This window comes from Eublepharis macularius, chromosome 6 (genome assembly GCF_028583425.1).
Source record: "Eublepharis macularius isolate TG4126 chromosome 6, MPM_Emac_v1.0, whole genome shotgun sequence".
NCBI lineage: Eukaryota > Metazoa > Chordata > Lepidosauria > Squamata > Eublepharidae > Eublepharis > Eublepharis macularius.
In genome coordinates, this window is record NC_072795.1 from 11883277 (window position 1) to 11895343 (window position 12067).

Sequence of the window (12067 nt, forward strand, 5' to 3'; positions counted from 1 at the left end):
TCAGAGAAATGCCCTGCCGGGTGGCCAATTATTTTGACCCCTGCGGAGAGGGGTTCCGTGAAAAAAGCCCACAGGAAAAACCTCACGGTCTGAAGTACAATGACATGAAGAATACAATATGTGGGCATTTTTCTGAGTGTGCAGAAATTACAATATGTGGGAATTTTTCCACGTGTGCAAATTAAACAGTTTGTTGCTGCGCCCGTGTATATCCCCAAAGCTCCGCAATTCAATTTTTAAAAGGTGTCATTAATAAAAAGGTTATTTCCACGTGGGATTCTTTCCGTGTCGGTTTTTTCTGTATGGGTTTTTTTCTGTATGAGCTTTTTTCCACGTGGGCATCTTTCCACGTGGGCTTTTTTTCTTGTGAGCATTTATGACTGTGGGGTTTTTCTGTGGGGCCATTTTTCCGGTTACTGCGGAGAGGCAGTCTCATGGAAGCACGGCTCATGAGCACCCGCACAGCAGCTGACCTTCCTACAAAGCAGGGCATATCCAAAAAGAAGGGCCGATCTGATAAGCCAAACCTAGCTTAGCCCCCAGGATAGCTCAAGGGGGCCAGGAAACACACAGGAATGTCATCTTCTAGTGGCTCAGGCTCCACAGAACAACTTTACTGCAGGTCTCACGGGGCATCCGGCAGGAATAACGGTGCCTGACAGCCACCAGAGCCCCAGTGTTGGGTGTCGGTATCGCCTTAGGATCCCGAGCAAAGAAACGGCTTCACCCATCACCAATGGGAGGAGGAGAGCGGGGTTTGGTGCGGTAGTTGTGATAGACACGTATTCCTGATGAGTGGGCAGTGGGCATGATTCAGCTAAGAGCATCTGCTTGGCATGCAGAAGGTCCCAGGTTCAATCCCCAGCATTTCCACTTAAAAGGATCAGGTAGCAGGTGATGTGAAAAACTTTGATCCTCGAAAGCTGCTGCCGGTCAGAGCAGGCAAGGTTGACCTTGGTCTGACTCAGCAAGAAGCTGCATCAGAGGGGTGGCCCTGGTTAGTGTTTGGATGGAAGGCCACCATGGAAGACTGGGATAGCTACATGGAGGCAAGCAACGGCAGAGCACCTTGTCTTGCCTCAGAAACCCAATGGGGGTACTTTCTACCTCCACCGCAATCCAGAAGGCTTCCTACCTGAAGGCCGATGGAGAGGCAAAAGCAGCCCTGGGCAAGGGCCCTGGCCCTGCCCCCAATGGAGCGAGGGAAGGAGGAAGAAAGGGCAGGACACTCGCCATGCACAGAGTAGGGGCTGCCCATTTGTGTCTGCCCAAGCCATGCAAGCTGATGGTGTGCAGTGGCGCTGGCTCTCACCCGCCTCCCTCAAGGCCAGGGAGGTTCCCCAGGCCGACACTTTCCTGGGATGTTTTCTCACTGGCTTCAACGGTCAACCTGCCCTGCTGCAATCCTCCACCACAGAGAGGTTTTTTACCAGAGAAGACAGTGAGAAGAAGGTTCCCTGAGAGATGAAATCTTGAAAATTTTGGCTTATGGTGTGTATCTGGGGTGTTGCAACTAGGGATGTGCGAGTTGGATCTCTGATTCAGTTTTTAACCTGAATTGGGCCCGATTTGGAAAGATTCGGGATTCCCGAATTGGATCCAGCATTGCTGAGCCGATTCAGGAATCCCGAAGCAAAGCTTTCCGAAGTGATTCGTACCACTTCGGGAAGCTCCAGGCAAAGTGGCAGCAGCCACAGCACTTTTCTAACTGTTATTCCCAAATTGTTTTCCCACTTTGGGTTTACTCGAAACCCGAATCTTTCTTGAGTGCACACCCCTAGTTGCAACTGCCCTGACTTCTCCTCTTTTCCCAGTAGCACTTGTATCGCAGGGCCACTGAGCAACGATGTGTGTGTTTGGGGGGCTGTCCTTAACACGCTGCCTGGGCCCAATCGCTCCTACCCCACAATGGGGCTGGCCCCCCTCTGAACACCCCAGGGTTTGGAAATGGTATGAGAGAGGCTGTGTCTTACCCACCACTGCGTAGCCCCCTGGCACAATGCGGTAGACGTTGCTGTCGGTGTGGATGCCATCTGGGAACCAAGCCGCCATGCTTTCACCCACAAGCCGCCCGAATGCTGCCCCTGCAGGAAGAGAAAGGGTGGAGTGGGCAGGGTGTGCGGGAAAGCAGAGATGCACTCCATGGTTCCCAAGCAGAAATCTGTCTCAATGGTGGCCATTGCTCGTGGCAAAGATGGCTGCCTCTGGGTCAAGCTAGACATGCAGGTTTTTAAAGAGTTGGGAACCCAGACCGAACTCGAGTTCTTCGCAGCTACACAGCAGCTTTGGAGAATAGCTGATAAAAAATAAAGGAGAGCCCAAACAGCCTCAGAATGCCTGTATGGAGGGGAGGAACACAAGAGGGAGGTTCCCCCCCCCTGTTTTTTCTGCTCCATGTGGAATATTCTGTGCATATGGAGCAAAAAAAACAGGGGGAGGAAAGCTTCCCCCATGCTATTATGACACAGGGAAATGGCTTGAGAGAGGAGGGAGAAGCATTCTGAGACCATCTGGGGACTCCTTTATTTTTTAACAGCCAATTACTTCCTAACCACTATATGGCTGCAGAAACCCGAGTTGGGTCTGGGAAACTCAGACCCAGCTCTTTAAAAACCTGCACGTCTAGAGAGACCCTTAGTGCCAAACTACAAGTGACGCCTGATACTAGTTGGACACTTGTCAGCTTCCCTCAGGTTTTGATGGGAAATGTAGGCAGCTTGACGGAATGTTGTACAAGTGACAGTTGAAAAGTCCATTGGACAGCAGTTGGAGAGCCAAGCTGCAAGACCAGGATGCCTACATTTCCCATCAAAACTTGAGGGAGGCTGACAAGTGTCCAACCTTTGTCAGGCGTCACTTGTAGTTTGGCTCTTAGACTCTATGTCACTCTTGCAAAATTTAGGTGCCAGGTAGCCATTGGCACTGAAACATTTGAGTCTGACAAGTGATTGGTTAAAGAGGTCAGGAAATAAAGATCTCCCCCTTCCTGGCTCCTGAGGTTTGCATAAAGAAAAACTGCATCTCAGTCAAGTACCAAAAAAGGGAAAGGATAAAAATGGAGGGAGGGGTGGTGGTTTTTTGTTATGGAGCAGAAAGAAGGAAAGCCCTGGCTACCTATTCCACAAAGAAATTACGAGTAAAAGTCAACCTCGGTGCTAATGCACCCTGACTTAAAGCCAAGCTACAAGTGATGCCTTACACAGGTTGGGCACTTGTCAGCTTCCCTCAAGTTTTGATGGGAAATGTTGGCATCCTGGTTTTACAGCTTGGCTCTCCATTACAGCTGCAATACCAGGATGCCTACATTTCCCATCAAAACTTGAGGGAAGCTGACAAGGGTCCAACCTGTGTCAGGGGTCACTTGTAGCTTGGCTCTAAGCCTGGGTTCATACCTGCTTGCGGTTGTGGCCAGGATAAAGAAGCACGCGGCTGCTACTCACCAATGACGAAGACAGGCATGAAGGCTCCACAGGGCACGGGGATGGTGGTGGCCAAGGCCGACATCCAGAACTGGGGAGAGGGCAGAGAGACATTCATGAGAAGGTGGGGCTTGTAACACCATGCCCTTGGAATTGCAAGGAAATCGAGAGGCCCGTTTCTGCCGCAGTATGGGGAGGGTTGGTGGGGCAGAGGAAGAGAGGGATGCAAGGCCTAGAGGACTGCATCAGAGAAGCAAGGGAGGAGGACAGAAAAAGAAGGTAGAATTAAGGAGGCACTGCCTGGTTTTCAGAGGACATGGGGCAGGAAGAGACAGGTGGTCGTAGATGGAGCAAAAATAGCAGAGGGCCCAATGGGTCTCCAACTATTTGGATTGCCTGGACTGGGGCACTTTCACCCCATCCTCAGCTTTCTTATTGTGAGAAAAATCTAGTTGTCACTGAGGTGGTAGACAGTGGTCTACTACCTGAGTCATGCCAGTGTGCGCAAGCAGCTGAATGCTTCCAAACAGGGGGAAAACCCTGTGCCTAGAAAATTAGCACATCAGGGCTAGATTTCTTCTCCCCAAGCTAGAGATTTCTCTCTGATGCCTTAGACTTCTAAGAGCAGGGAGCATTTTCAAGCATGCAGTTCCACAACCCACTGCAGCAGGCCAACATGAAGGGGCTCGAAGACCCCTGGCTTTACTTCCGCCATTTGCCAACTGCTTTGAGCCTTGGAAAGAGGGCAGGGGAAGAAGCCATCCCGTTGACAAGACTGCCTAGTGGTTCAGCACATAGCAGACTGCAGAGTTTTTCATTCGGTCAGCATGCAGGATGGTCCTGGGATGACGAGGATTACCAAGCAGAAGATGGACAGATGGAAAGCACCAGTTTTGGCAGCAAAGAAACATGCAGAGAGCGCCCCCACCTGGCTCACCTTCATAACGATAAAGATAACCAGGGTGACAAAAACGTTGGCACGCGGGTGCTTCCAGGCCTCGGAGACGCCGACATATTCGAATTCTTCGGCTAGGCCCTGCTTGGCCCAGGTGCGGTTGTCGAATAAGGTTACCAAGGTCTCCTTCTGTGTGAGCTACCAGGGAAATCACAGTGAATCAGGGGCAGCAGTGTCCACCCAGGTCCTAACTCTGGGTGGGTTCATGGCACTGAATGTAAGATGCACTGAGCCTAGGGAGCCATAGACTGCATGGAGGAACACATAACCCACCCACCCCATTGTTTCTGGCACATGGGGCACTCAGAGTTGCCAGGCCACAGCCTGCAACACACTGGAACATTTGGGGTAGAAACTAGAAGTGACATAATGATGTGTGAGTGGAGGCACTCTAGGATTCGCCGTAGAGTTTCCACAAATCCTAGAGTAACCTCCAAGGTCATGATGTCACTTCCGGTGAAAACTGGAAGTGATGTCAGTGTGTCAGTGCAATGCCAAGCGTGCCCAGATGGTAGACCCAGCTCTGAGGGGTGGGTGACTTCTGAGAAGGCCTACACATACCTGGCCAGCCATGAACTGCCCAAACCCGGGCGGGAAGGTCAGTGTTGCTATAAGAAGCGTGACGAGGGCAGGGAAGAGCAGGCGTCTGAAAAAAAGAACACAAACAAAGAGTTGGAGGTTTTTTGTGGCCACTCCAAACTGCAGATCCCGCCACTTCCAGCCCATACTTCAATACACTCATTACATTTGATGCAGAAAAAAACTGCAGGCTGTTCCATGATGGATCAGAAGGCCTGCAAAAAAGCAAGGGCTGGGACTATTTTTATTTTTACTTCTTTTATATCCAGCCTTTCTCTCCAACGGAGGCCCAAAGTGGCTTACATTATTCTCCGTTTTATCCTCACAACAACCCTTGGAGGTAGGTTAGGCTGAGAGTGTATGCCTGACCCAAGATCACCCACTGAGCTTCCATGGCAGAACGGGGATTCGAACCTGGGTCTCCCAGATCTGCCCAACCTCTACACCACACCGGCTACACTCTCCGACCGCACACTGCAAATACACCCATTCCAAGTTTCAGGGGCAGGGAGGGCACAGAGCTGAGCAGCCTTTGAATTGCGGCTCCCCCTCCTGCATTTCTTCAAGCTGAGATTCTTAAATGGATGGTGGAGGCTGAAATCTCAGAAGCCACGACGGGGCTTGGGAGCGTTTACAAAAAAGTGCGGTCTGGCAGGAATCATTAATATCTTCTTCTGTGGACGTGCAGAATAAATTATATGTAAGGTCCATAATTTCTCCCCGTTTCAAAGTTAATGTTTTCTGATGGCAGAAGGTTGATTTTGCTAAAGCAACCCTGGATGGAATCCATCTGATTAGTTCTAGACAGGCCTGTTTATATCAAAAGGAGATAAGGATTATTGGAGCAGGCAGGGAGTCAGAGCAGAGAGGAAATAATGGCAATATCTCCCCGAGGAGTGAGACGGGACCTGAGGGACCGTCTCTTCCCATATACTCCCCGGAAGGTGCTAAGATCAGCTGGTAAGCACCTACTGGTGGTCCCTGGCCCCAGGGAGGCTCAATTGGCCTCAACCAGGGCCGGGGCCTTTTCGGTCCTGGCCCCGACCTGGTGGAACTCTCTGTCTGAGGACACCCGGGCCCGCCAAGATCTCGTCTCCTTCAGGCGGGCCTGTAAGACGGAGATGTTCCGCCAGGCGTATGGTTGAGGCCATCCGGGTTCCCACCAAATGAGCCTCTCTCCCGGTCTCCTCTATGTCTGTAGGGGGTGTTGACCCTCTACCCCCCCCATGTATGAGCAACCACGCATGGTTAAGCCGCACCTCCACCTCCATCAGATGCTCTATGGTTTTTATACGGTGAGCAGGTGTTTTATTAGAAAGCTGTGGTAATTGATTGTGATGTTGTTTTGTATATTTTGTATATTTGTATATTGTTCTGTTGTGGCCCGCCCTGAGCCCGCTTGTGGGGAGGGCGGGATACAAATATAATAAATAATAATAATAATAATAATAATCAAGGGGGCCTTTTCCTCTCTCCTCCACCCCATCTTGATACATCTTACTTTTTCATCAAGAAGCGGTTAATAGTCTTCTGTTTGCGTATAAACTGGACAATCTTGCGGTTGAAGAATACGAACAGCGCCCCACCGAAGCCACTGGCGATCCTGCATGGGGAGAAGTCGGGGGCAGAGATGTAAAATTTCAAGGAAATTTGGAAGCCAAAGAAAAAACGTGTTTTTTTTTCTTTTCCATGTTTGGAGGGAGAAAAAAACTGAGGGCAAACGGAAAGATACGAAATACTTTCCTATAAACCTAAACGTCTTCTACGGATTGAACGCGAAATGCATTAATGATAACTTGGTTAGGGTATAAACTTTTACCATTTGCTATATTTATGGAGTACAGAGCTGTAAATATCTTCATTTTCTGTCAGAAAAATGGCAAGTGAACTGAATACATGAGGAAAAAAACTGGAAATTGACTGAACGTTCTGCTACCATAGCATATTTATTTTGTATATGCATGCCATCTAAGAGGTAGGAAAAATAAAAGTTAAAGGTAGAAAACAAGTTTGTATAGAAATTCGAAGAAAGTATATTAATTGAACAGAAACTCTCTGATAGGGTCATAATAGGAAGGACTGCCAACTCTTTAATAATGTATTTATGATTAAACGAAAAAATGGAAAATATTGCGTTTGCCTAATCTATAAGAAGCTTTTTCCAATGCTCCCCCAAATGTTCTAGTTTTTCCAATGGAAAAATTGAGAAAGTCCTCAAATTTTTTCACGATGGTACATTTGGAATGAGCAAAATGTGTGTAAGACAAGAGGTTTTTCAGTAAAATGGGGAAAAAATATTTCAAAGGAACTTTTTTTGTTCTGCACTCCCTCGGATTTCCCAATTTGTCCCCTGGAAAGATTTAAAAAGTCCTCACACTTTTTCATACTATACATTCTCAGTGTGAAAAATGTTGCCTTACAAAGCCCAGATTACCCCAAGATCATCTAATCTGGGAAGCTAAGCAAGGTCAGCTATGGTTATTCTTAGGATGGGAGCCCACCATGAAAAATGGTAACGAGTCCAGTAGCTCCTTTAAGACTAACCAACTTTATTGTAGTGTAAGCTTTCAAGAGCCACAGCTCTCTTCATCAGATGCATCTGATGAAGAGAGCTGTGGTTCTTGAAAGCTTATGCAACAATAAAGTTGGTTAGTCTTAAAGGTGCTACTGGACTGCTATTTTGCGACTGCAGACTAACACGGCTAACTCCTCTGGATCTACCGCCAAGAAAAACGGTATCTTTGCAGAGGAAAGCAACAGCAAACCATCTCTGCTCGTCTCTTGCCTTGAAAACCCTTTGAGGGGACGCGATAAGTCAGTTGCGACTTGATGGCACTTAATTATTAATTAAAAGAAAATATTTCATAGGAGGTTTTTTTTCAGTGCTCCCCCAAACTTCTCAATTTTTCCATCAGAAACATGAGGTGAGGGGAGTAAAAAGTAATGGGAAAAAATGTCTGCTCTGAATTCTTCCATTTTTTCCCCTGGGACTTCAGGTTTCCAATCAGAGGAGGAAAGCTTCTATTAAGACATCTCCCTATACAGTGTCAAAAAAGGTCCACAGAATTCTCCAACTCACCCAATAACCGCGAACGCTGGCAGCTCCTGCAAGTCGAAAGGGAAATCCAATCGGAAGCGGGTTTTGAAAAGAGCTGTGATAGTCTCTGAGGGGGACACAGAATGAATGAATGAATGGCTTGTACAAACAAATCTGTTGACAGAAACCCTAGAGATCACCTTGCCTCATAAACTTAGGAGCTGCCATATAAATCAGAGCCTGTTCGTCCTAGTGATTCGCTCCACACATCCAGTGTGGTTGTGTCCCCTGTCCAAGCTCCATTATTAAGAGTCAGTGGTAGAGTTCCAGCTCTGGATCTCGCATTCTACTGATGGCCTTTTCCTGGCCTGTAAGCCAAGGTACTTTGCATGTTTGCAGGATTAGTGCACAACAGCACACATTTGTGCATGTTGCAAAAGTCCATCCAATATTTGCCTTTGATTTTAAAAGGAAAACAAGTTTGTAGCCTTCGAGGCAGCCAAGGAAAGCTTGAAAATGCAGGTGAAATTTCAGGAGCCAGGAAATAGGTGGAGCAACAACTCCAATGTTATCACTCCCTGCCCATACAACCCTTCCTATCCAAAATCCTAATACCCCAAATTATTTGAAAACCTACATATCGGTAGTTTTAGGGAGTACCTCTCTCCATATAAAGTTCTTTGGGGGAAGCCCAGATCAAAACTATGCCATCATTCAAAAGTCAAAGCAGGGTCTTTTCAGTGGTGGTGGCTCCAATATTATGCAATTCCCTTCCCAGCGAGAAGGGAATCTGCGACACTGCAGATTCTTACAATGCATGCAAATTATTTCTCTTGCAAAGGGCCGTGCATCGATCTGTTACAATTGGACTTAATGCATGGACGATCCCAGCCTGATATTCCAAACACTACACTATGCTGGCTCAACGAACAGGAGCGCCCTTAGTTCAAAATTCTTGACAGCGGGGAATGGTTGGTAACCCAAACACTCTGCACACAGTTTTTCTGCTAGCTAACGTCCTGGAAGCCACTGAAGTCCCTTGACCCAATACTGGGTTCACTGCTCCATCCGAATTGCCCTGGTCAGAGGACATCCCTACAGAATATGCAACTTTGTTAGGTGGGTAGAGAAGAAATAGGGAGGGTACCTTCATCCTTGTTCCACACAGCAAGGACCCGGAAGATAAAAGCGCTGAAGGTTGCTGCAAAGAAGCCGCGCCAGTAGTTGCGGACGGCGAAGAAGGTGGAGGTGACTTCGATGCTGAAGAGGACGCCTGGGCGGGAGGGAAGAGAAGAGGGGAGGGTCTGGCAGCCACCGGAGGAGTGCTTGTCCTTCCCCGTACTGCCACATGAACGCACAAAGCTGCCTTCTATGAATTCAGAGCTTGGGTCTGAATCCAGTAGTTCTCCAAGCTCTCAGGGAGAGGTCTTTCACATCACCTGATCCTTTTAAAGGGGCCTGAAGCAGGGATTTTCTTGGCAAAAAAACCCAACCTTGCATTCATCAAGACAGAAACATGGATTAATATCACTGAAATACTTTTATAGGGAAGGTTTGTCCCAGGGACATGCCACCATTTTTAGTTCCAAGCTGGCAGATACTTTAAACTGTGCCATGGGTGATAGGGGCGGGGGGAAGGAGCAGTTCTGGTTAGGACCACTGTGGTGGTGGTGAGGGGGGGGGCAGGAAAGCAGGGATACCACTTTCCCTGCATGCTGTTTTCCCTCCTTAAAACAGGGCTGGAAGCAAGTTTGGTACAATAGTTAAGGGCGATGGGGTTCTAATCTGGAGAACCGTGTTTGATTCCCCACTCCTCTGCTTGAAGCTAGCTGGGGGACCTCAGGCTAGTCACAGCTCTCTCAGACCTCTCTCAGCCCCACCCACCTCACAGGGTGATTGTCATGAGGAAGCTAACAACAAACTTTGTAAACTGCTCTAAGTGGGCATTAAGTTGTCCTGAAGGACGGTATATAAATCGAATGTTGTTGTTATTTGCTCGCAAGTCTCGTAGGTGCCATTTTGGGAAGAAAAAACAGCATGGGGGGAGGGGAGAATGGATCCCTTCTTGTCCTTACACTGTGGTGGTCCTGACCAGAAATGGGCCCCCCATGGTACAGTTTAAAGGAATTCCCGACTGGGAATGGCAGTGTGTCCCTAGGCACTTCTATCATCCAGATATGCCCTCCATACATTATAAGTGACATGCAGACGTGCTTTATTCCCATGGTGGTTTTTAACTCACTGCCTCCCCACCGGATGATGGCCAATTTTATATTTGCTTTATCATAGTCTGAATTAATTGAGATGAATGAGAAACAGTCTGCCCCGCCCCGCCCCCCCCAGCAACATTTTCTTTAGGAAAGTTAGCAAGTCCTGGACCAGTCGGGGGCAAAGACACACACCACGAAGGCGACACAAAGGAGACACATTGGGAGACCCTGCTCAGCACCACGGTCAACAAGGAAAAGAGTTAGAGGGGTCACCAACCTAGGAGCGCAAGGCAGCGAGGCAATCAGGCTGCGCAGGAGGCCTGCCTGGCGGAGCGTGTTGTGAGGGGGGGAAAGGAGGAGACGACATTATGCTGGTAAAACAGGTCCCCCCCCCAATCTTGTCCCCCGCCCCATGCAACATCTGAAACCCACAACACTTAGGATGGCATGGCAACACAACGTGGTTTTTCTGTGGAGTCACTGCTTACCACGGCCAGCTCCCATACACCCGGAGTAATAGGGCAGGAGGTCCAGTTAAATTTGACCTTTATGCTCAGGAGGAGCAAAAATGTTCTCAGGCTAATTCCGCATGTGTCAGATAATGCACTTTCAATGCACTTTATCAATCGTCTGAGGTGGGTTATTTGTTCCGCACACAAAAAAACCCGTTCCAAATGATCTATAAAGAGGATTGGAAGTGCATTATCCAACGTGTGCGGAATCACTCACAGAGAGGGATGGAATTTTGCATTCAACCTCAAGGAATCACTGGTAGCCTCTAGCGCTAGGCAAAGTGAGCAATCAGGCTGCCCCCATCCAAATCCCTGCAGAGCAGGCATCTCCAAGTAAGCCCCCTGCTTTGTTTCCTTGGTAATGGAAAGAGGTTGCCAGATTCGCACAACACTCCCTCCACCGTCAGGAACAAGCCTTATGGGGGTTTCTGCCTTTGGGGGAATGTTGGCTACAGGACACGGACAAGTGGGACAGAACCTCTTGTTGGGTTCGCTCGGAAGCCAGAAGGGAAAAATGAGGCAGCAGGTTTCTCGAAGCAGTTAGTTATGTCTGATGTCTATGCTGCTCACACCGGTTTTAAGGGCAAGAGTGCTCAATGCTTCTTTTCCACCAGCATCATAATTTTGTTATAGACGGTGAAGTTTTAAGGCGGCATCCCAGAGTTCCTCTTAACTTTGTTTTTTTATACTGCACTCTGTGGTGGATTACAACACCTGGAAAGAGTCCAGGGATTACGGACAAGAGGAATGCATCTTTTGGCTTCTTCCTCTCAGGAATGCCTCCTTTGGAGCAGCTCTGAACTTGATGGAGCTTGGGTTGGTGGGCAAATGGATACCTGGCATGCCGTCCCAGGACTTCTAGCAGGAAGGAGAGAAGCTAAGCCCCAGGGGAGCTGGACTACATCATGACCTCGGGATGGAGCTGCAGATTTATACACAAATCCATCCCAGAAGCTGGCCAGGGAGGAGAAGAAGAAGTGGTCCAGGTGAGGCACTCCAGGCAAGGAGGAGCCACTTCACTTTGCCTCCAGGCTGGAGCCTTCGTTTTGGCTTTCACTGAAATGTGCCGTGGGCTGAGCACGAGCCCCTAAACTCACTGCCAGTTAGGCTTGCAATTTGGCAGTGGTTCATCACCTGCACTCCTCACTACTGGAAAAAACCACGAGCCACCCCTCTGGCCTTTATATCTGAAGTGTGAATGGCAGATGGGGGCGTTCCCTCCCAGCGGCTGCTTCTCTGCAGCATCTGAAGCCATTCTCAGGGTCAAGAGGGCAGGAGCTACCAAGCACTGTGGGTTGGAAATGCATCGTCGCACTGGAGCAGCTGTGCAGCCCATAGTTTCCCCAGCCCTGCCT

General features: G+C 48.7%; 1 protein-coding gene across 2 annotated transcripts in view; it reads right to left on the bottom strand.

The window, feature by feature from the left end:
* Window positions 1-12067, bottom strand: part of CLCN2 (chloride voltage-gated channel 2) — a 95315-nt gene that overhangs the window by 25156 nt on the left and 58092 nt on the right. For both annotated transcript variants that reach the window (XM_054983983.1, XM_054983982.1), the window contains exons 8-14: window positions 9138-9263; window positions 8033-8117; window positions 6455-6556; window positions 4936-5020; window positions 4357-4512; window positions 3441-3510; window positions 1974-2084 (exon numbers count right to left, since the gene is read on the bottom strand). In XM_054983983.1, the coding sequence (XP_054839958.1) occupies window positions 1974-2084; window positions 3441-3510; window positions 4357-4512; window positions 4936-5020; window positions 6455-6556; window positions 8033-8117; window positions 9138-9263 (735 nt within the window). The remainder of the gene's footprint in view (window positions 1-1973; window positions 2085-3440; window positions 3511-4356; window positions 4513-4935; window positions 5021-6454; window positions 6557-8032; window positions 8118-9137; window positions 9264-12067) is intronic.